The 25,196-nt window shown below is 50.2% G+C and overlaps 1 protein-coding gene across 1 annotated transcript; it reads left to right on the top strand.

The window, feature by feature from the left end:
* The first annotated feature begins 2,268 nt into the window (after positions 1 to 2,268).
* Positions 2,269 to 3,571, top strand: Foxb2 (forkhead box B2). The gene is given in 2 exon segments (XM_021664162.2): positions 2,269 to 3,390; positions 3,392 to 3,571. Coding segments are annotated over 2 exon segments (1,302 nt in total).
* The last annotated feature ends 21,625 nt before the right edge of the window (positions 3,572 to 25,196 follow it).

Genomic DNA, 25,196 nt, shown 5'->3' with positions numbered 1-25,196 from the left:
CCTCCTCGTCGTCACTCGCCCTTCCCACCTATCACGTAGGTTGGGTCCCACCCTAGGACAAACTGGGCACACAGCAGGGGTCGGAGGGTTTGCTACGGGCTGAGAGTAGGAAAAGGAATCTGCCCCGCAAGCCTTACTTCAGGGTCTCTGCAGAGAGACAAACTAGGGGCACCTCCCCTCCCCACTCTACCGCTTACCAAAATCCAGAAGGTTTCCTCGAACCTGTAGCCAAGATCACGGGTTAGAGCCCGCCTTTCTAGCCACTGAGCCAAAGGCTTCTGACTTTGGGTGTGTGCTTAGAAGAAAAGAAATTTAAAAATCTGAGGAATCCGTCGCCTGTAATTGCTCCTTTCAAGTGACGGGACAGGGAGGTGGGGAAGGGGGGTAACTATTGACATTTCCAACTTCAGACGAAATGCTGAAACTGAGGCCCAGGGACAGGAACGGAGAGAGAATGGCTGTTTCTAAATTCTGCTCTCTCTACCAGCCTGAGAGCAAACGTAGCCCAAACCAGAACCGAGACTTGGCGTTCCCTGAACGGGCGCTGACATTCCGAGTGGCGTGACCGCAGCAACCGAGCCGCGCAACCCTCCGCCCTGGCTCGGCCCCTCTCCTCGTCCAGGGCACGCCAAGGTTTGCTCGAGGGCTGGCTTCCTGCGGAAGTTTAAGGATGTCCCTCCCGTTGGGAAGGAAGGTGTCCCTCACAGCTACGCGACGGGACACCGCAGCTCCCAATTCCTCGTTCTCCCCCTGCCTCCGAAATCACCACCCCGGGGAAACCTCAGGCCTTCTGTCCACCCGTCTCAGGGAGACGCGCTGGAGTGTCTCCACCAGCCAAGCTCCTAATGCCCTGCCTATTGTCCCGGGGCCCTCTAAACCAAGGTTCCGGGGTGCAAAGAGCAATGCGTGCCTCCCCGAACCGAGTGCGCGGGCCGGGCCGATCGGCCGAACGCGCCTAATAAAACCCAGAACAGGTAGGCATTCGAAGCAAGCGCCCCGGCTGTTCTTCCTGCCGGTTTCCACCCACGACCCCCGGAGCGCCTGTTTCTCCAGAAGAGAGGAAGTCGAGGGCAACAATGCTCCAAAACTGGAGAGGACAGTGGCCAGCACAGGGCAAACTAGGAAGGGGGGGGGGGCGTGAACAGACTGCGGGGTGAAGGGAGAGGGGAGAGGTGTGGAGAGAGGGTCCGGCGGAGGCAGTGCCCTGCCCCCTGCTGTGGGTCTCCGACCTCGCGGAAGGCCCCCCGCGCTCGGCCTGCGCTCCCGGGACGAACCGGCGAGTGGGCAGTGACTGCGGAGGGTCGGGGTGCCCGCTGGAGCTGGAGAAGGGGCGGGGACGAGAACCCGTCCGCTCTCGCCCCCTCTGCAGCGAGAGACTGGGCGGCGGAGGCGGCGGCGTCCCTCAGCCTCGGTCATGTGATAGTCTCGAAGCGCGAGCTGCAGGGGTCTCGGCGTCTCGGGGACCATTACAAAACGCAGGCGGGAGAGCGCGCCGCCGCCACAGCAGCGCGTCCCCTCCGAACCCGCGGGGCACAGCCGCCGCAGCGGCAGCGGCGCAGACGGCCGAGCGAGCGGGCGAGCGGGCGGCCCGGGTCCGAGCCCGTCCCCGCAGACGCCCCCCGCGGCCCGCGGCCAGCCCCGGCCGGCAGCGCGCCCTCCCCTCCGCCGAGCCTGCCGGCCCCGCCGCGCCTCCAAACTTCTCCCCGCCGCCCTCGGAGCCGCCACCCAGGGCCCCGGGCCCGCTCGTCCCCGGCTCCGCCTCCGAGCCCCGGAGGAAGAGGGCGCGGGCTGGCCGGAGACTCCCCTCACCCCGCCTCACCCCGCTGCTCCCCTCCCGCAGGAGCTGAACCGCGGCGCCCGCGGACCCGGCACCCGGGGCGGCCCGGGGAGGAGAGAGTCACGGTGTGGAGAGCCGGTCGCCCCTGCCAGGTCGGTCTGGTCCCAGCTGCCCTCGGACCCAGAAGCGGCAGAGGCCAGGAGGAAGCCCGCCCCACCGCCCCTCGCTCCGCAGCCGCAGCCTGCCCGTCCGAGCGAGCCACGAGAGAGCGAGGTAACGCTGGCGAGCCTCCCCGGCGGCGGCGCGGGCCCGCGGACGGCCGTCGCGACCCCGAGCCGCGAGCACCGTCGAGCATCTTTGGTCCAGGAGGCCCCTCGCGGGGACCCGGGGCCGCTCCCCGCGGAGGAGGCGTGAGCCGAGAGGGCCGGGCAGCCGGGCCGCCCCGGGTGGCGAGGGAGCCGGCGGGGCCCCCCCGCGGGCCGGAGCGGGAGATGCCGCGGCCGGGGAAGAGCTCCTACAGCGACCAGAAGCCGCCCTACTCGTACATCTCGCTGACCGCCATGGCCATCCAGCACTCGGCCGAGAAGATGCTGCCGCTCAGCGACATCTACAAGTTCATCATGGAGCGCTTCCCCTACTACCGCGAGCACACGCAGCGCTGGCAGAACAGCCTGCGCCACAACCTCTCCTTCAACGACTGCTTCATCAAGATCCCCAGGCGGCCCGACCAGCCGGGCAAGGGCAGCTTCTGGGCGCTGCACCCGGACTGCGGGGACATGTTCGAGAACGGCAGCTTCCTGCGGCGCCGCAAGCGCTTCAAGGTGGCGCGCGCCGAGCATGCTCACCTGCACGCGGGCGGCGCCAAGGGCCCGCTGCCCCCGCACCACGCCGGGCACCCGGGCCACCACCACCACCACCACCATCACCCCCACCCCCACCACCACCACGCCGGGCACCACCACCACCACCACCCCCCGCCGCCGCCGCCGCCCCACGTGGGACCCTACTTCCAGCCGCCGCCGCCACCGCCGCCGCCGCACGTCCCGTCGCAGCCGGCGCCCCCGCAGCCCCCGCCGCCCCCTCCGCCGCCCTCGCACCCCGGCAAGATGCAGGAGGCGGCGGCCGTGGCGGCGGCGGCGGCGGCGGCGGCGGCGGCCGCGGTGGGCAGCGTGGGGCGCCTGTCGCAGTTCCCCCCCTACGGGCTGGGCCCGGCCGCCGCCGCCGCCGCCGCCGCCGCCGCCGCCGCCGCCTCCGCCTCTTCGTCCGCGTCGGGCTTCAAGCACCCGTTCGCCATCGAGAACATCATCGGGAGGGACTACAAGGGGGTGCTGCAGGCGGGGGGGCTGCCCCTGGCCTCCGTCATGCACCACCTGGGCTACCCGGTGCCCGGCCAGCTCGGCAACGTCGTGGGCTCCGTGTGGCCCCACGTGGGCGTGATGGACTCGGTGGCCGCCGCGGCCGCGGCCGCCGCCGCCGCCGGGGTCCCCGTGGGCCCCGAGTACGGGCCGTTCGGGGTGCCCGTCAAGGCCCTGTGCCACTCGGCCGCCCAGGGCCTGCCGGCCGTGCCCGTGCCCATCAAGCCCACGCCCGCGCTGCCGCCCGTGGCCGCGCTGCCCCCCCGCGCTGGCGGGCCCCGCCGCCGCCCAGCAGCCGCCCGCCGCCGCCGCCGGGTGCGGGGCCGCCGCCGCCGCCTCCTCCTCCTCCTCCTCGCCCGCGGCCCCGCTCCTGGAGCCCGCCGCGGCCAGCGCCGACGGCAAGCCGGGGGCCCTGCACTCCGTGCTCGTGCACTCTTAGGGGACCCCCCCCCCCCCGCCACCGGGGAGGGACTGAGTCCGCAGCCCCGGAGAGACCGCCAAGGTTGGCATTGAGGGACAGAGAGAGAGAGAGAGAGAGAGAGAGAGAGAGAGAGAGAGAGAGAGAGAGAGAGAGAGAGAGGAGGAGGAGGCGGTTAAAAACTGGTCCGCGTCCCCCCAAAGTGGGTGCCCGCCGGTCGGTCGGAACCAACCGAACCCTGCGCTGTGTGTGTTTGATGTGGTGAAGCGGGTTAACGAAAGCCCGGCTCCAGGGAAGAGGGTTGTTTTTTTTCCCACTGTAATAAAAATACCTGATGTGTGGGGAGGGAGCAGACCGGGTCGGGAGAAAACATTCATTTCGCGCAGAGGGGAAGTGGGGTGCCGCGCCCTCCTGGAGCCGGAGCCGGGCGACTTAGCCCGGGAGGGGCTGGACCGAGGGTGCGCGGGGGACGGACGCGCCTCGTCCCGTTGTCTGTCTGCTGGGTCGGGGGGCCGCGGGAGGGAGGGTGGGGGCGGGGGTCCCGCGAGCCCTCTGGGAAACGGTTCGAGCCTTGGCGCTGACCCCGGGGGTCGAGGAGGACGGCGGCAGCCGCTAAAGTAATTAGTCGGCACAAAGGAGGCCGGCGGCGGCTTAGAGCGGGGAGGCTCCGGATTCCGAAAGTAGAGTTTGGGGACCCCCCCCCCCGAGAGACAACAAAGGCGACTTTCCACCTGCGACTCGCCTGCGCGTCAAGCCCCTACGAAGCCTGAGAACGGACTTCGTTCCCACGACCACTTCCATCTGGACTTTTAAGGGGGAGAAAAAGTCACTTGTAGCTCGGCATCTCGCTCCTCGGAGGCGTCCGTGCGGGGACGCCGCGTCCCCTGGGGAGAGAGGGGCGCGTTTGGTGGCTGTGCGCGCCCCCGGCCCCTCCGGCACGGTTGAGTTACCCTTGCTCTCTGCTCGCTGTGTGTCTTTTCGGGCTAACCCTTCAGTTGCAGTTTGTGAATGAATTGCCCCCGTCACTGTGGCCCTTTCCCCCTCGCCCACCTCCCCCTCCCCCCCCCCCCGGGTTTGAGACCCCGGAGCAGCGCTTTCCTGGCGACAGTCTTGGGGAGGGATGTGGAGTGGCCCTGGCTCCCGGTCCCTCCCGGTCCGCGCTGCGCCCGGGCTGTGGTTTCATTCCTGTTACATACCAGTATCATACCGGGGTTCATTAAACCTTTCTGGATGTACCAGTGCCGGCGTGAGGCTGTTCTCTCCTTAGGGTGTGAGGCTAGCGTTGAGAAACCCTCCCCCAGTCCTTAACTCCCTAACCTGGGAGTTCTGGCAAACGTGAGGTCGCCAGCGAGCCCTCTCTGGGGACCGTGCCCGCCCTGTGCCCCGAGCTCGGTTCCTCGGTCAGCGCGCTGGTCTCTGCCCGTTTTCTCTGCTTTCCTGCCTGAACTTCATTACATCGACGGTAGAGTTCAAAGGGAAAAGCCCGCAACAGCAAAGTGATGCTCTCCCAGTCAGTCGGACTTTTCAGAGGTCGGCGGGGCGGGCAGGGCGAGGTCTCCGGGTCCGTGCCCTCGGGGCTGGGTGAGGGCTGAGTGAGGGCTGGCCCAGGGCCGGGAAGCCGCCGGCGCTGCCACCTCCCGGGAGTGAAGGTTGACTCGGTGGGTGCGGAGTGGCGCCTCGCTCGGTCACCTGTTGCTTACCCAGCCCGGGGAACAGAGATCTGCCAGCCGAGTCTGCTAGGCGGCCGCTGGCGGCTGGGTGACTGCTTGCTGCCTGGGCGTGGAGACAGGAAGCTCTTAGACCTCGGACGCCAGTCTCCGGCACCGGGCACACGCTGCCAGGACCCCGGGTGCAGGGCAGATGCGCGGAGAGTGGTGAGAGGTCCTCGCGTGGTAGGTTTGGAAAAGCAGGGCTGAGGGCCTGGAAAGCCTGGGCCTCTGTGGAAGCCCCTCACACCTCCCTCCAACTTCCAGCAAAGTTCCACTAAAAGCCGGTTTTCCTCCCCCCTTCAAGCCTGAGAAATTCCTCCGACCTTTCAACAGAAGAACATAAAGAGACAAGAAGAGTTAGTCAAACTCACACTCATAGCAATGTCGCTGGAGGGTGCTTGAGTTAGACCCTTTTTTAAAAAAAGGTGTTTGTGCCCATCTTCTTTTCTTTTTTCTCACAAATCTCATTACAGTGTGCCACTGGGTTTTGACATATCATGAAGGGCCCACAACCGGTTGGAAAGTTCGCCTGTCTCTCCCGTGGGTTTTCCGCTCCACTAGTGTTAGGTGGTAGGAAGGGAAAAGAGGGCCCCACAGTGACATGGGGGTTAGAGATTGGGGGAGACTTTGGTGTCTGGCTTCTCTCTCCGCTTTCCAATTAGTTGGTGCCGGAAGCCCTGCTGGGGGCCTAGGGTAGGGGCCTGTAGACATCTGACCTGAAGAAAGAGTCCCTGTGCCCCAGCAGTTTCTTCAAGAAAATATTGTCCCTCCCTTTGGGATCAGACGAATGGTTTCCTGGTGCTTTACAGTGATGTCTACGGTCCCACTGCTGGGACCTTAGGTGTCTCCACCTCCAAAAGGAACCAGACAAGTAGTGGACCCTGCCATTTTTAGAACCCTTCCTGCACCCAGCCCCTGCTGGGAAACCCCTTCAGTGGAGAAAACTGAATGTCAAAAAAGGGGGGGGGGGGAGAGGAGGCAAAGTGAAGCACACAATGATTGTGCCCAAATTCTCATTTCAGAAAGGACCCTGGTGTTCCAATGAAGCCTTACATGGTGTGACTATAAGATTTGTCAAAATAGGTGAAGGGGAAAGGGCCTCTCTGTCAAAACTTTGATCCTAAAGGGGAGGGGTGTCCTCGGTTCGAGATCTCCTCTGCTCCCAGACCTTCTAACTTATATGCCCTATAAGAGCATATACCCTCAGGAGCATCTGCAGCTGGTACTGCCAAGCCCGGAGCCTGGCAGAACACTGATGACACATCTCTGGGGCACTAGAATAGGAGACCCCCAGGCCCCCAGCTCCTTGTTTCACACCAGGATCAGATTCTTAAGAGTCATGTGCCAAAACAGGTCTGCTTAAAGCCTTAAACTCTGTTTTAAACATGTTGTTAGGCCACTAACAGAATACTGAGTTTATGGAAGTCACGGAAGCTGGACTAGTTAACTGTGGTACTTTGGTAACTCTCAGCTGGCTACACAGCCTCATCTGATCTCACAGGCAGCTGCCTTTTTACCTATTAGAGAGCAGAAAATTAATGTGAGACACAGGGGAGGTGAAAAAAGAAGCACTTGGAATTTATAACCTTCTTGGGTCACAGGCGTGAGGGACACAGGCACTGGGGAAGCAGCACCACAGAACCCCTGAGAACGATGGAAAAAAAGCAGCAAGGGAGGTTAGTGTGTGGCTGTCCTTTCAGACAGAAAGAAAACAAGTTGTACCAATCGGTCTTACTTTATCACCCCCAAAAAAGAGAGCTGAAGGCTGAGAGAGAATGAAGCCACATTTAGCTATGGTCTCAAGAAAAGCAGGCCCTCCTGCAAGGGCCCATTGGCACAGTTGGCATCTGGCACTTAGGAAGTCTGTCAGCCAGGCTGGCTTGTGGTCAATTATCTCCTTAAGTAATCTGGCATTAGTCCAGCCAGAGAGGACAACTAGTTGCGTTCACAGGAATCCAAGCCAGTGGACTGAAAGTAGCACTGCTGAATTCCAACCGTCTCTGCGCTGTGGGGTCGGAAGGCACATCAACGCATACCCTCCTGGGACTCAAAGGTGATGTGTGCCAGCTTGGCACCAGTACAGGAGCCAGAGGAGATTATGAAAATGGAACTCCCCAGAAGAATCACGGACCATCGTAGCCACAGACTCCCCTTAGATTCCATTCACCTGCCCAAACTGCAGATCCTACGGTGCACACCAGAACAGAGAGCGTCCACACAGAAGAACCTTCATTCCTCGGTGGAAGGAAGGAGAGATGGGGAGCATGCTCATTCCCATCTTGGGTAGCGGTGTCTGTGACAAGAAGATTGCTGTGTAGGTGGTTCTGCACAGGGTCCCGGGGCAGAGTGAAGGTAGAGTTGACATGGGAAACTGAAAAACAACTACAAAAACCAGGAATAACTTTGGTCAAAGGTTAAGGGCAGAATGGGGATGCAAGTGCAGGCCTTGAATTCTGCAGGGTAAAACAGTCTCTCGCGGTTCAGTGTTCCCATGTCGCTCATTCAAAGTGCTTCCCCTAATATTAGCTTTCCAAGTTCAAGAACCACCTCACGCCCTTCAGGGGAGGTCGAAGGGTTCTGCTCGGGGTTGGGATTCAGTCTTAAAGCATTGTTTAAATGGCACGCGTTTGGCAGGGCTCCAGATATACACTGTCCTGAGCACTCTCCCCCTTCAACTATCCCTGTGAGTCTTCAAGAAAATTCAAGCCACATGCTGCTCTTTCCTCCCTGCATCCAAATGCCATTTCCCTGAATTTTAGCATGGTCCATGAAATTCAAATTCTGTGTTTTAATCCATAATATGTTTCCATGAGCTGCACAAGTCACAAGATATGCTCACATGTCATTATGCAGAAAATAAAACTTGTGAGAACTCTTGTATTTTACAGAGACACTTTGGTAAACTAAAGAATGCCGTGCGGAGAATGCTGTATCAAAAAGCATTTCATAAAAATTTCCAAAAAAACAATCCATAGAATGCAACTTAATAACTCATGAAAATATTTAAATAATATTGCAAAGAAGACATTTTACTTGTGCTTAATTTGATCCAAATAGTTCTTTTCTGCCACGAGTAACAGCCTTTTGCGCACATGGGACACCCAGGCTGTGCTCATAAGTCACAGACCCTGTTACTGAGGCATCATGTTTACTGTGCGTTAGAATGTGTTTTCCCATCTGAGCTGCCAGTCTTGTCAGCACCTTCACGGGCAGCATGTTCATATTGTTACTGCAGATGGATGTTTACAAGGAAGGGAGCTAGAGAGAGCAGAGGTAGACCCCGCTGAACTGGAGGCAACCCAGAAAGGGGTTATAAGTAATGGAACACAGAGATGAAAAAGGGAGGGGAGGAAGGAGGAAAGGAAGGAAGGAAGGAAGGGAGGGAGGGAGGGAGAGAGGGAAGGAGGGAGGGAGGGAGGGAGGGAGGGAGGGAGGGAGGGAGGGAGGGAGGAAGGAAGGAAGGGGATGAGAGAGAGGAAGGAAAAAAGGAGGGAGGTACAGTGTGTGATTACTACTAGCAAAGCAAAGGCACAATTTAAGAATTACCATTTTCTCACTTATGGCCTGGTTTTGGTTCCCCTGTTGAGAAACTGCAGACCAACCCTTTAATGTGACATTTTCTATGATGCCAATGACCTGACATAGTCTTGTCATAAAAACATTATTTTACATCCTTTCAAAAGCTGCTTGGTTGGACAGCTTCATTTTCTGCCCAAAAGAATGAGGCCTCAATGTTCATCCAACATTTTTGTGACATTAAACTTAACTGCAATGTGTTTTGTAGGAAAACTAAGTCCCTGTAGGGAAATACTTAATAAACAATGATGTTTGCCTACTAGGAGCATCGTGCAGCATATCATAAGTGAGGCTTTATGAAACTTTGTTCCTAGTAACTAATGTTTATCAAATCATGTAGAAGAAAAGCGATCTTCAGTATCATCTCAACCTTATAATACACATTAAAAACTTACACCACAGGGATTAAACCAAAGATGAACAGTTGGTCACTTAGGTCTCATGAAATGATGCCATCTTGTTTTCATCTGTCGTAGACTGGTTAGACTGTCTACTGTCGTGATGCTTTAGGTTTATAGGAATACTGGGAAAAGTCGAGGCCGTATAAGAGGAATTTCAACAAAATATCAATTATACTCTTTTGAGAACAGATACCATTGTGCCACACAGCCTTCCCTTGAACTCATGATCTTCTGGCCTTAGCTCCCCACTTTTTGACACTGCAACAGTGTACTACCGCATCCAAACCAACCACTTATTCTAAAACCTAAGTCTGATCTGAGAGCACAGGCTTGCAATCCCAGCAACTTAAGAGTCAAAAGCACTGCAAGAAGGAGGACCTGGGAAAGATGATCAATCCTCACTCAGAAAGGCAAACGGGATGGACATTGGAAGAAGGAGAAAACAGAAAACAGGACAGGAGCCTACCACAGAGGGCCTCTGAAAGACTCTACCCAGCAGGGTATCAAAGCAGATGCTGAGACTCATGGCCAAACTTTGGGCAGAATGAAGGGAATCTTAGGAAAGAAGGGGGAGATAGTAAGACCTGGAGAGGACAGGAGTTCCACAAGGAGAGCAACAGAACCAAAATATCTGGGCACGGGGGTCTTTTCTGAAACTGATACTCCAACCAAGTACCATTCATGGATATAACCTAGAACCCCTGCTCAGATGTAGCACATGGCAGCTCAGTATCCACATGGGTTCCCTGGTAAGGAGAACAGGGACTGTCTCTGACATGAACTCAGTGGCTGGCTCTTTGATCACCTCCTCCTGACGGGGAAGCAGCTTTGCCAGGCCACAGAGGAGGACAATGCAGCCAGTTCTGATGAGACCTGATAAGCTAGGGTCAGATGGAAGGGGAGGCGGACCTCCCCTATCAGTGGACTTGGAGAGGGGCATAGGAGGAAATGAGGGAAGGAGGGTGGAAAAGGGAGGGAATGAAGGAGGAGGCTACAGCTGGGATACAAAGTGAATAAATAATAAAGTTTTTGAATGGAACATTCCATACCCCCCCTTCTTTGTCCGTGTATACCCCAGGCTGACCTTGAATTTGCTAGTTCAGGCCTCTGGTTCATGATTTCCCTGCCCCAATCCCTGGTGTGCTGAGATTCTAAGCATGTGCCACCAGAACCACACTTTTATTTTCATTAATTCAAGTAAATCTGTACTGTCTTTTCTGTCTATGCAAAAAATTACTCATTTTAAAAAATATCACAAAAGCACAACTACTCAGGACTATTATACAATGTCAGAATATTGAACACATTTCAACTTCTGGGTCAGAAGTTTGACAACCTGCAACAGCTGGCCATGGATCATGGAGGTTTGGGGTTTTCAAATAAGATTTACTGAAGAGGTAAAACTGAATTTATAAGACTGAATTTTTAATCTAAAGCAATCAGAATAAAAATCCATTCAGACACATCCAGCTTCACTAGCTTGAGTACAAAATGAAAATGAGGCCTGGTGTTTTAAACATATAACATGAAGTCATGTCTCATTCAAAAAAATTTTATTCTTATCCCCCATAAGGCCCTGACTGAGGCTAGCTTACACCACCTCCCAAAGGAAAGAGGAAAACTTTAATGGGTCCCCAAGGGCTGCTTCTTAAATGTTGTGTGCATGTGAACTGTCAGGAGACAGGTAAGAGTTTGCAGGGCCCCCTCACCTGGAGACTCAGCAGGAGGGAGGAGTACTTGCACTCTAGGTCCCTACAAACTCACTGTTTTGAATATTCGTTAATTAGAGTAGAGACATGGGTTAAAGTTAAACAGTGTTGCTGTTGTGGTGGCAGAACACACACTGAGGAGTTCTGTGCTAAAAGAGTTTGCCCCAGGCTGATCTCTCCAGTCACCTTAGGCCGTAGGACAAATCCAAATAATTTTTGGACATCCTAGGAAAGGTGTTGCAATTTCTAGTCCTTTTAATCTCAAAAGCAAGACAAAACAAAATAAAACAAACAAAAATTAAAAAAAAACCTCATCAATAACTGCCTGCCTGGCTTGGTGTTCCCCTGTGATCTTGGGTCCTCTCTGTTAATGCAGGGGGGAACAGAAAGCTCCACGTGATTCCAGAATTGGAGCATATCCCTTTGCCCTGTATCTGATGACGTGAATGAGGTGAGTGGGAGAGCGGTCACGTGATTCCATCAAGGTATCAGAGCGGCAGTGTTATCTGCAAAGCAAAACAGAGGAAACCCCAGGAAGCCACATCAGTCCTGTCTTTATCTTACACCGTAACCCAACCCTGTTACAAAGCGTGACAATAAATGGACTTAAGGAACTGGGTTTTGTTTAACGTGGAGCGATGGTGTCTGTGTACGATGCCGCCGTGTGACACTTCGCCTGTTACATAGAACGTCTCCCAGCTCAGCTTATTCTGGGTTCATATGTACCCAGGCTGGATCCTCAACTTAAACACTGAGGCTAGCACGTGGACCGGTGTTCCAAAAGCATCAACACAGTGAACTCAATGAAGTGGAGCCATTCAAGAAAAAAAAAAAAAAAGCAATCTACATACTGCTGATTACATGTAAATTAGTATAACCACTGCTGGAAAGCCTACAAGTATTCTTCCAGAAAACTGAAACCAGGAGCACCATATGCTCAGCAATTCCACTACTTGATACACACACGTATACCCACATACACACACAGTTTACATGGGCACATGCACACACATACCATACGCACATACATACATATATGTATGTATATAATATGTAATTGCTGTCATTAGTTAAATCATATCAAAAACACACCTGCACTCCCGTGTTCATTGTGGCATTGTTCACAATAGCTGAGATATGAAACCCACTGAACTGTCACTAATGAATGGGGGAAAATGTAGTAAACATAGACAATGGGACATTATTCTGCCATAAAAATGAAGTCTGGCCTGGGAAGAAGGCTTAGTTGGTAAAGTCCTTGCTTGCAAGCACAGAGCCCTGAGTTCAATCCCCAGAATCCCTGTTAAAGAAAAGGAAAAAAAAAAAAAAGAGTTAAGCATCCTAACTCACTCTTGTAATTTCAGTACCAAGAAGGGAGAGATCTAGGGCTTGCTTGCTAGCTAGGTAGCCTTGCAATTAGTGAGCTCCAGGCCAATGAGAGACCCAGTACCAAAAAACGTAAAGGTGGGCGGTCCCTAAGGAACTCCTCTAAAGTTTATCCTCTGGGCTTTACACACATTTACACACACACACACACATCCTTTACCAACCGGAACATCTCCCTAGGCATAGAATGTAAAACATTTTAAAAGATTTATTTGTGTGTGTGTGTGTGTGTGTGTGTGTCTGTCTGTCTGTCTGTCTGTCTGTCTGTCTGTCTGTGGGGGTGCATTTGAGTGCAGGTGCTCTTGGAGGGGAGAGGGAGGCAGGAAAAGGATGTCAGATACCCTCGAACTGGAGTTAAAGTGTGAGCTGCCCAACATGGGCGTTGGGAACCCTGCTCTGGTCCTCTGCAAGAGCACTATAGGTGCTTGACTACTGGACCCTACAGTCTGTTCATACCTATGGAACTTATCACACCGAACTCCACCATAAATGCAAACACTGTATCTCAGAAAAAAAAAGTCACCCTTTAAACATCAGAGACACTCATTCAAATATTTAGAAAATGCTTTGGTTGTCCAGGCCTCGCACACTAACTATTCTAGTAAAATAAAGATTACCAGGGATCAAGTTCCTTCTCAGTCTTTACAAGTTCACGACAGTTTCTGTAGCTTCATCCCACAGGGACAGAACCACATTCCAATCCTCCTGCAAATTCCCAGTCGATGGAGAGGGATAGAGACTGATGCTCTTAGTCTCCTGTGACTTAAAGGTCAGCGCCCACTCCCTGGGTTTGACTTATAGCAGGAGAGCCACTGTCCTAGGGGGCCCTCCAGAGCTGCCCAAGTGTCCTCTAAAAGCAGTTTGACTATGCCAATTCTACAAGCCAGGCAAGAAACATGTTTTCAGTAGGCACCAGCAGCCTAGTAGCACCTGAACAACCTCCCGTCTAGAGAGATAATTTAAAGTAGTGTAGTTTAAAAGTTAGTCAAGGGCACTGTCTGCCCATAAATATTCCAGATATAAACTGATGTGAATAGCCAATGTCAGTGTCCTGAAGATCCCGGGCTGTCCTGGCAGAGCCACGGTCACAGTCAAATATCTTTTTATCCTTTTAGTTACCTACTCCTTTATACTCAGCTAACCAGAGTATATGGAGGGGTTTCAGTGTCTCCCTAAAGGCCTGACTGTCTGACGCAGTAGAACAGCTCCTTTGGGAAAGGCATGTACAAAGGCAGACTTAGATGATCACAGAGGAGAAAGTTAAAGTTCAGACTTACTATGGAAAATAGCACGTGTAGATACAGAAATGTTCATACTTGTCAGCCAAGGAAGATATTTTAAAATCCCTTCACTATTTCCAAGAGTAGTCTCATTACAAAAAAAAAAAAAAAAAAAAAAAAAAGCCAATGCCCGTCTATACAAAGATGTGCTCTGTGTCTTCTTGGCTTGCCATGCTCAGTCCTTGAGCTAATCCCTGTGGTGGGGCTACTCCAGGCCACCCTATTTAGCTTCTTTATTCCAACAGCCAAAGAATAGAAGGACCTGGTGCTCCCTTGAAGGCACACGACTAGGGAGTCACGTGGCCCCAATCTCCCCCACTCAGCATGAACCAGTGAATTAAATCAGTAGAAGGTAAATTGGTTTAAATTTCTACTTTCTTGACTTTCTGAATGTGGCAATTCTTCTTACACCTAAAATAAGCATAATGACGTTTTCACCACTATTTGCAAGGACGGAAGTTCATGCTTCGCAACCAAATCTCATCTAACTTAGCAACAAGCAGTATCTTTCTTTTACCCGTGGATAACTGAGGCCAGACAGGAAGTGAGGGAAGGAATGAGAAGCCTGGATCACAGCAGAGCTTTTTTCACTGTTAGGGTCCCCTTAGGCTCTCCTCACACAAAGCAGTGAGGTGTGAAGAGTGGAGCGGTGGAGGCTTGGCTAGCAGGTCTCAAGAGGAAGGTATTGTTCATCTACGTCCTTAACATAGGAAATGCCAGGGAAGAAGCTCAAGAGACTTTTGAGCGCTACAGAATGCACGCACGATCCAGTGCAGTGCGCCAGCTTGGTCTCCGATATTACACATGTTTATCTGCTCATCTTTGCCTCTCCACTGCCTAGTTTAATCCCTGAGTCATGACCAGCACGTTGTCACTGCCGTTTGAGGCAATATCTTGCTGGGTTGTGAGTCTGGTCTTGAACTCGTGAGGCCAAATGGTCCTCCTGCTTCAGCTTCTTGAGTAGCTAGGACTAAACACAAGCACCACTGTCCCACCTTTGTGCTCAGTTCTTAATAAAGGTTTGTTGGAGAGAATAAAAGAAGTTTTAAAAACCCATGTCTCTACTCTAATTAACGAATATTCAAAAAAGTAAACTACGTGCCTAAACAGTTTAAAAATAAAAACAATCAAATTTCACTTAGCTGAAACGGCTAATGGAGTCTAACAGAGGCTCAGTAATGTTCATCTTGACCAAGTCATTTAGCTAGTCCCGCCAGCCTAGATCAGAGTCCATGCTGCCCTCGCTTGCTACTGTCATGACCAAATACTATGACCAAAACCCACTTACAGAGAAAGAGTTCCTTTTAGCTCACAGGTCACAGTCCTTCACTGACATGCTGTCCTCTGAGGTTCCTGTTCGGAGCTCTAGTAATTAACTGTCTGGACTAGTTTTGTCATAGCAGTGAGTTCTAGGGTAAACCCCAGCAAAGCCCCTACCTCTGCCTCTTGCTCTCTCTCTCTCTCTCTCTTTCTTACAAACCCCCCCCCCAGAATAGGCAGACAGACATGTGATTTTTCTATTAAAAAAAAAAAAAAAAAAAGGAAAGCCGAGAGTTGAAGATTTGCTACGTAGAGGACTCTGTTTTGCTGGTCTATATCCCTTCTTCTAAACACACTAACCATACGCTTAGAGTCAGTGAAGGGCAGCCTGTGCTAAAAACTTGTCATAGGACAAAAGCTCCTGTGAGGTCCATGCTCTGATGCCAGGGAAGGAGGAGAGCTGTGGAAAGCCAGGAGGTTAAAGAAAGTTTGAGGATTCACAGTCTGATGAGACACATTTTACTCACTCCAAACCCAGGCACACACTGGCACACACAGGTGGCTAGCACACAGCTGCATGGCAGTAGGCATATGGACTACAGACAGACAGACACACAGGCAGGCTGATGATGTGTTCTCGACCCAAGGCCATAGTCACACAGAATCACACAAAAGCGGCACTCTACCAAAAACAGTTGTATAGCAGATTACATTACTGTGCCTTTGGGGGTCCAGGATATCCAGGACCAGCCATTTTATGTTGACTCATAGCCCCCCCCAACACACACAGCGTTCAGCGCCAGCTCTGTTTTAGCTGATTTCTGTAAGATATCCGTATCAGTGTAAACGTGAATTGGCCCTCACGACCTCCCGTTGCTCCCTACAGATGCTCAGTGAAAATGTGTTCATTCCTTATCTAACTAGCTGCCTGCGGAACGTCTTTAGTTCTTAGTGCTAACATGCTATGAAAAAAACAGATCAGAGACCTCAGCCAGAACAATCACCTAGACGAATGAATACCTGGCTCTCTCCAGAATGACCAATTTGTAGAACTTGAGAAGAGTCTTCAAATATCTGGACCAAGTATGCACAGTCTGATGAGTCTACTAAAAACAAACAACAACAAAAACATAAAATGTCTGTGAAAGGGTTCTTTTTAAGATTTTTTATTTTCAAGTCTGTGTACATGTCTATATGGAGTTATGTGCATGTGAGTGTAGGTTAGTTACCACAGAATGCAGAGGAACGGGATACCCCAGGAGCTGGAGATAAAGGTGGTTTTGAGCCACCTGACATGGTTGCTGGGAATTGAACTCACGTTCTCTTGAAGAGCAGTGCGTGCTCTTCATTGCTGAGACATCTCTCAAGCCCTCTAAAAATGTTTTTGGCAACTTAATTTAAGATGAACAACAGCCACATTTAGCCTTGTCAGCAACCTGCAAATAAATATAACACACAAGAAACCTTCGTTTGATGTTCAAAATGAGAATTACATGGTAAGGAGAATTCAGCTCCTCTAATATTTAGAAATCGTCTTACTTAGGATTGCTATTGTATAAAAGTAACTTTTTTATTTGCCTTTGTAATTGTCATCTCAGAGGCTTACTGCTGAATAAACTCGCCCTTTCTAGTTCTTTCTGAACTCTGGCTGGCTGCTCCAACTCAGCTGTGCTGGCTCAAAACTCCTCTCCAAGCTGACTGATTCAAATTGGCTTCTCTTGATGATTGATTAATTATTGGAATGAACTAATGGTAAGACGAAGCTTTATTATATAAATGCAGGTTTCTTAGCAGCAATGTGGGAGGAGGAGCGGGAGAGAGGGAGGAGAGGTGCATGCAGAGAGAAAAAGAGGAGAAGAGGAGAGACAGAGAGAGAAAAAGAGCAGAGTAGGGCAGAGAGAGGAAAGGCAGAGGGAAGGGGAAAGGAGAGAGAGGAAAGGGCAAGGCAAAAAGGCACAGAGGAACTGAAATGTCTGGATTATATAGGGAAAGGCCTCTGGGAAGGGTAAACCCTGCCCCTTGGTAAGGCAGGGTATGCTAGCCATGCCCTGCAGCAGATAGGGACCTGGCTTCTGACTGAACTGCTCTGCTTGGAAAAACTGCCTCTGAGCTCTACGAATTAACCTGCTTGAACTCAACTTCACTGTGCTGCAGTGTTCTGTACTCCTGAACATTATTGTACTCCTCCAGCTCTGCTGTTCTCAACTCTACTCCTTTCTGTACTGTACTCTTTCCTACTAAACCTTCTGCTCCGCTCTACTGTACTGTCGTCTCTACTCTCTCCCTACTGTACCCTACTCTCCTGTATCGTTTTCTCTACTCTCTCTCTATCTGTGCTGCTCTCTTACACCACCTTTCTTTCCTGTGCTGTTCTCATGAGAGTGGGGAACATCTTATCTCTGACTCATTCTGTCAAATCTTTCTCTGATTTGTCACTTTGTCTGCCACTCAATAGACTCTTTCAAAAATGGTTGCTTCCTTTTTTTTTTTTTTTTTTGGCTTTATTATGTATACAGTGTCTGTCCGCATGTACACCTGCATGCCAGAAGAGGGCACCAGATCTCATTATAGATGGTTATGAGCCACCATGTGGTTGCTGGGAATTGAATTCAGCACCTTTGGAAGAGCAGCCAGTGCTCTTAACCTCTGAGCCATCTCTCCGGCCGGGGTGCTTCTTTTTACCAACTAATTTTATCTCCATTGCTTGGGATTAAAGGTGTGTACTAAGGACTGTCTGTATTCCAGCCAGAGGGATTAAAGGTGTCCACTCCAGTTGGATCACTCAGACCTAGAAGGGTTTTGGATGTGACCAGAGCAGCCATGTTGCTGGATTCTGTACACTACTGCTGAAACACCATAACCAAAACCAGCTTTGGAAAGAGAGGATTCGTTTCAGTTTGCAATTTACAGTTCATCATCCAGGAAAGTCAGAGCGGGAATGCAAGGCGGGAACTTGGCGGCAGGAACTAAAGCAGAAGCCAGGGGAGAATGCTGGTCACTGCCTTGTTCCCTATGGCCTGCTCAGTCTGCTTTCACATGCTACCCAGCACCACTTGCCCAGGGGTGGGCCCTGCCTCCAATGGGCTAGACCCTCCTCTGTCAATCCTTAATCAAGAAAATGACCCCACGGACTTGCCCATAGGTCAACTTGTCGGGAACATTTTCTTTCCGTTAAGGTTTCCTCACCCCAGGTGACGCTAGCTTGTGTCAAGTTGACAAAAACAAACCAACACAGGAATTCATTTCCTACGAATAGAGCCAGGGTGCAAGGGAAAAAGGAGGAGTCCTCTATTAGTTACTTGCCTTGTTGCTATTACAAAGAACTTGACAAAAGTAGATTAAAGAATGAAGGGTTCATTTGGCTTGCAGTTCTGTGGAGTACGGGTTGTTGCAGCAGGGGAGGTAGGGGCAACAGGAGTTAGAGTCACTGCACATTGCACCCACAGTCAGGAGGCAGAGAGCTATGAGTGCGCTGCAGCTTGTTTTCTCCTTTTGATTGGGTTCAAGGCCCCAGCTCATGGCAGGGTGACCTACATTCAGGGTAGGATTTCCCATCTAGTTACTCCACTCCGGAAATCACAGGAACACCCAGAGGCTTGCTTCATTGGTATTCTGGGTCCTGTAATGTAAACAATATTAACAATCATAAATGAGAGGTGTTGGGTGAGGTGCCTGCACTCTGATGTTAACCATGCTGTGAATTTGAGAACCTTGGATCCGTCCCAAAGTATTGATGTGCCAGGAACATCAGTACTTGGAAGTGCTGGTCTCCAATACTTGGGAAGAAGAAGCAGTAGAAGAATGCTTACCTCTCCACCGTGAAAAGACACACGCTTAAATGGTTACCATACAGGAGACAGAGAAAAAATAGAAGACGGTAAAGAGAAACCACCAAGGAAGTTCTCCCACACAGCTCTCTTTTATTATGAAGGACACACTTTTAAAAGTAAAGATGGCACAAATCTCTCTCTCTCTCTCTCTATCTGTCTCTTTTTGTCTCTCTTTCCCTCTGTGTGTGTATGCGAGCAGTTGTGGTGTGTGTACTTGTCTGTGTGTGTGCATGTGCGTGCGTGTGTGTGTGTGTGTGTGTGTCTATGAATGCCTGTGTCTGTGTCTGTCTCCATGGATATATATATATATATATATATATATATATATATATGGCAACATATATATGTATATTTGTTTTTATGTGTGTGTTTGTGCATATGTATCCCTTTGTCCTGTATATGTGTGCCTGTGTGTGTTCCTGTCTGTCTGTCTGTCTGTTTGTCTATCTCTATGTGTATATCAGTTTGTGTATGTATGTGTCTCTGTGTATCTCTATGTGTGTGTTTGTTTCTGTGTCTGTGTGTATGTATGTCTCTGTGTGTGCCTCTGTGTGTGTGTGTGTGTGTGTGTGTGTGTGTGTATGTGTGTGTGTGTATGTGTGTGTGTGTTAGTGGAAGAGTTGATTCCAAATCCCTGATACTAAGTGTAAATTTCTGCAGTCAGGTATTTCCTTTAACTTTTAAAAAAAATATTCAGGAGGTTATCTTTAAAAGATTTATGACATGTACTCAAATAATCAGGTCTGCTCGTTTAAAAGTTAAGGTGAACATAAAGCTTCATTTACTACTGTTTTCAAATGGGAAAAGTGCTTTTCCTCAAATACTTTAAAATATCCTTTTTAGTAATAGCATGAGAAGGGTATATTTTATTTTCCTCAGGAGCTGTGTTCCTGAAATATAAGTTACATTTTTATAATTCAAATTGAATAGTGATATTCCCTGACTCCCCATTATGTAAAGACAGCCCTGTGTGTGTTAAAGGCAGAGGACGCATAGGCCATACCCTGTTTCCAATAAAAGCAAAACTGAGTAGCAAGAGAATGCACAACTGGCTGAAAAGTCAGCAGACAGGAGAATCAGTGGCTGTCTAAACAGTCGGCAATCACAGTGCTGGGGAGAGATGGCGGCTTTGATTTCTAGCCAGATCATTAAATGTACCAACTTCCTTCCTGGGAAATTTCTTTGATTTTGCCTCTCCTGTTGTTCTGGGCTTCCCCAGCCTCAGTTATCATCAGCTCCTCTTTTGTTTTATCACTTGACAAAGCCTCATTCTCCCCCTCCCTGGAAGTCAGAGGGAGCCATCTGTCCTACATTTAGAAGGCTACCTCTTAACTCAAGGATTAGCAGTGCACTTTGGGACTCTTTGGGTAGCCTCAAATCTACCCAGGTAAACTGTGATTAATTTCACTTACCAGTTTGAAGGGCTCACAGCTGTCTTTACAGCTAAATGAGGATTTACGGAGGTGCTGGCCTCCCTGGTGGCAGAGACAATTCCCCAAACTGCAGGAGTTCTGAGCTCCCTGGAGTAGGTCCTTCTGCAAAGGGTGGAGTTAGCGGGAACACACAGGACCATGCCCCTCTGAGACTTCCGCAAAATGCAGATCCAGGGGGAAACCTTGGAAAATAAATTAAGTTGAGGACTTTCTTCCTTTATTTATTTATTTTTTCTTTTTTTTTTCCAGCTCATATTTGAAGAGATTTGTGTTCTTTTACATGCACAGCTGTGGAGTCTCTCGGGGAGTTTCTTGTTCTTTTTAATTTTTGCATAACAGCCAAAAACCAAGATCCAGGCACCAAATGTGGTGAGAGAGGCCCACAGACAACCTGAGTGGATTTACCAGTGGACACGAGCTTAGGAACTGATTAAACTCCGAGGCAGGATGCTGACAGCTAGACTGCTCCTGGGCAGCATGTTGAGGGAGACGGCAGAACAGGTGCGATGGAAGGCTTTGTTTGCAATTCGTTTTGCTATTTCTGTTTGTTTAATTCTCACTGTGGCTCTAACCATTTGTATAGGCTTGGTGAAATTAGTGGACCTCCAGTTACACTGGTGGAATAAACCTTTATTATGTAAAAGAACCTCAGAAGACAAATTTCAGATTCAATTCTGATTTTCCTATTATGTCCTCCTTGGCCAAATGATTTAGTCTTTACTTCTTTATTTCTTTGTTAAGTCAGTCTGAATAAGCCGTATAACTTGTCCTGTTCTTAATACTGAAAGAAAGGTCATAAAGTGCTTGTTGCCGGCTGATCACTGTTACAAGCATGTCTGTGTTCAAGTGCTGGTTGTCATATTTAACGTGTGTAAAAGTGGAAGCACCCGAGTTAGATAGCATGTCTGGTGACCCATCGCTCATAGCTCCATTAGGAGTTAACTAGAAAGATCTGGGAGGGGAAAAAATCTCAAAGTCTCCTATGAATGCATGCTCCAGAATTCCCCTCTGGGTCTGCATCTGTTAACTCTTAGAGGGTAAGAAAACCAGTAGCAGCGCTTGCAGCCAAGCCTGACTGGCACTGCATGGTGGAAAAGAGAGCACCGACTCCCACAAGCTTTAGCACACACACACACACACACACACACACATACATGCACACGTGCACACACAAAAGTGAAACAAAATTAAATTCTATGAGGAAAAAATGAAGAACACCATATTTATGTACTGTATCTCATTAGGCCTTGCAAAAATGTAATGCTGTCTGTGTGTGTATATGTGTGTGTGTTTCTCCACTCCCTTTCCTCCTTCCACTCCTGTCTTCCTCTCTTTTCCCTTCTTCTCATTCTTCCCTTCATACTGAAGGTTGAGCCCAAGGTTTCATGCATGTCAAGCAAGTACTCTAACACAAAGCTACCCCCAACCCTAATTTATTTGTTTGTTTGTTTGTTTGTTTGTTTAGAAAATGGAGTCTCACTAATTTTTTTCAGTCTGATCTTCAACTTGTGACAGTTCTTCAGCTCCCCCGAGTGCTCAGGTTGCCACTGTGCCTGGTCGTTGGTAATCTTTGTACCATCTTTCTGATTGTGCCTCCTGCTGTGTCCTCCTGCTTGTCTGCGTAAAGTTCTGTGATGGGGCTCTCTTCTATGTTCTCCCACAGTCTCTCTCTGTCTCTTCACCTCCATTCCTATAAATCCCTTTACATTTAGGTCTGTTGAGTATGCAACAATTTTTAAAGATATGTAACATTGGTGCTGAAACGACTCGCTGGACAATCCATTGTTTTCACTTGGAAACCCACTCTCCTGGCCTCGTGCAACTTCTTCCTTTTCCTGCTACCTGGACCTGTGTTTTCAGGGTCCAACTACTGTCATCTCTGCTCTGTCTTTCACCGTGTCATCAATTAACCTGTCCCTGCCTGCCTACTGGAACTGCTACTGTGGGCCCAGACTGCTTCTGAACCTCGCTCATACTCCCTAGCCATCATTGTTAGTTAAGCCAATGCCCAGTTCAAGCTGCCCCTGGGGAGGCCACACGAAACTGCCCAGTGTCCATGGCTGCTCAGACTCCTTCACAGGCCCACCACTGATGCCCTCCAGGGACAAGGCTGGGCTGGAGGACACTGGGCTACTCCCACACCCCAGCGCTCGCTCATGGACACTCATCCCCTCCCCAACTCCTGCAACAAGCCTGCAGGATTCCAAAAACTCTTCCTCTTCCCCAACACTTAAAAAAATATTTCAAATGCAGCCAGGAAGGACACTGGTCCTGCAGCTGCCTCAACAAGCCATACCCTGCCCACCAGCAGACTGGCCTCTGGAAGTCAAAATGCTCCCATGCAGGCTTGTCCTCTGAGCCCAGCCATGAAGGTTCAAACAGTGCAGGAGCCACAGACACTTCCAGCCTTCCAGCTCCTTGGCCTGGCAGAGGACAGATGGCTCCTAGATTCAGCAACCTCTACCACACATGCTGAGTTTTAACCCCACTGTGGATCCCATAGTCATATTGCCAACCTCTGTCTTGGGAGACTTCAGATGCCTTCTCAGTCTTCTTCATATGCAGAAGACCAGGCCTTACTCCTCACTCCTAGAACTGCTACTGGAAAGTCTAGACACAGTCCACTTTGTTACCAGACTCAAAACATGTGCCTCAGATGTGTTTAAGGTCTCCTAAACAGATGTAAAATGTTTTTTATTTCTTCTGGCTGTTATGCCACTGTTGTATTTACTGTCCAGAGCTTTGACATCTATCACTAAAGCTCTAATTGATTAATCTAACTCTGATAAAAAAAAAATTCTACTATACCATCCACTATCATGGTTCCAAGCTCAAGTTTTTAAAATTCCTTTGGTTTGTTTTTTAAGTTGTTTCTCATTGTGCTAGATTTATATTCATCCAGTCTTCAGGATGGAGGGAAAAAAGTCCCTCTTCCATGATGTGTAATCATACTAAAAGTCAAGATCTAGTGAACTTCTGCCCCTTCTACTTCATGGAAGGCTTCTGCCTTTCCAAGGCTCACTTTAAAGACTGTTTATGCTGTTAGCACAAAGGTGTTTGTCCACTGCCTTTTCTACAATGTATATTTCACTAAAGATTGCAATGGTGATGCTAATATGTCCAAAGTTCATCTCCTCTGTAAACTTAAAAAAAATTCTTATAAGCTACTGGAGGTCTGCCTGAATCCACCTCTCAGGTCAGACAGAATCCAGATGGGTACTGCCGGTCAATGGCTTGAGTTTCCCACCTATTGCCTAAAGCAGGGTGAGACTCCTTCCCCCTTTCCCTGGCTTCGGGAGTCCCCTTTTCTGGCTACCTGATTGCTACATTCTTGCACCTGACACTGGCTGATTGGTGAGTCTTCCCTTTTGGTTGGCATAAACGTTCCCTTTTGCCCAAGAGACATTGATCATCTGGCACCTCTCTGGTTCACTGGGGAACAGAGGCACCCCCCAATCACAGCCTACAGTCAGCCCTTCTCACCTCATACAAACACCTTCTCCTGGGTGAATCATCTTTTTCTGCTGGCACATTTCCCAGCTTTCTTTTCTCGAACACCAAAAATCCTAGTGCCAGGTGAGGCCGTGTCTCTCAAGCATCTGCCATGTGACCCCTGGCACAGCTCGTGACAGCCTGCTCTGCCAGCTTTCACCATCGCCTCTCTGGTTCTCCTGTACTTTGTGGGCACGCCCCAAAGTCTGGCAGAACTGATTTACTTTTCTCTCTTCATCCATGGGGATTGCATCTTCCACTGTATCTCCAGACTCTGCTCTGGAGGGTCTCCTAGATAACTTCAGATCCCTACTCCTAGGGCTCGCTTTAAGGGCTTCCGAGCTCACAAGCCTCTGCAACCAAACTTGGCCTCAGTATTCCTTAGATGACAGATCCAAAGCAAAACCTTTTTAATTGCTGTCAACAATCGGGTAAATGTCAATGAAGGTTTCCATGTTCAAGCTCTTTCTCTTCTTCGCTCAAAACCTTCCCTCTCTGCTCAATTTTCCAAAAAGTTTCAAATGTACACCTAAAAGGAACTTTCTCCTTAACCTATATAACTTTGTCTTCTGCCCATGTACAGGTTCCTGCAGACCCAGGTGTTTCCTAAATCCACAACAGCACCAAAGCAGCGATCCACAGGTGTTCCAGTCTGACCTCGAAGACTGTGTCAATCCCCACCTGCACTTTCTAGCCATGGATGTTCCCATAGATTCTGGACAGCATCAAAGCAGCCCACTCTTCCTGGACTTGGCCAACATTTCAGCCTTTCGGTTCCCCTCTCACCCACCCCAGTGTCAGCAGGAAGTATCCAAAGATGATTGATTTCATGGCCCATTATCCATTTATTATCAACAAAAGGCTGGAATAGTGTGCTTCAGGCCCCAGACAAACAACTCCAGGTTCTCCCAGCATTCCTCAGTCTCTATCTGCTGCTGAGCATGACTATCAAATCCCACCCTCTACCCTGAACTTTCCAGGGCAGGGGTTTCCTCTCCTTTTCACCATGTAATCTGGACATTTTGGTGTTCTTACCTTTTTCCTCCTCTCTCTTTTATCCCCTTGTATAGTGACCAAGAGCTGCTTCCAATGAACCTACATTTATAGACTTTAACTTATCTTGCATGAGAAGCAGTCCAACGTCCTCCTCCTCACCTCGCCACCCCTGCCCAGCTCCTCATTGTTTTTAATTAAACAAAAAGGGAGGCATGTTATGTTGTGCAGGTAACTCAACTGGCCTGCTCTTCACGCCCATTAGGGTCCCAACAACGTTCTATGTCTCTACCTGAGTCCTATGTCATCCCCTGGGCCAGATGCTTCAGATATAACCCATCTGCCTCCTTCCTCTCCCCTCCACTCTCTCTCTCTGCTTCAGCTTCTGGTGCCCCTCACCATCCCCCTCTCTCTCCTCCTATGTTCTCCCACTGTCTCTCTCTGTCTCTTCTCCTTACCCCAAATAAATCTCTTTGAATTAAAAAAAAAAAGTTCTGCAATGAGAAGAAGCATGATACTCCCCATGCTCAGCAAATCCATTCTATTTCCCACCTCTACCACAGCTTTCAGGAAACTG

The sequence above is a fragment of the Meriones unguiculatus genome, chromosome 1 (assembly GCF_030254825.1).
Source record: "Meriones unguiculatus strain TT.TT164.6M chromosome 1, Bangor_MerUng_6.1, whole genome shotgun sequence".
NCBI classification, from domain to species: Eukaryota; Metazoa; Chordata; class Mammalia; order Rodentia; family Muridae; genus Meriones; species Meriones unguiculatus.
This window is presented reverse-complemented; position numbering and strand designations above follow the sequence as displayed.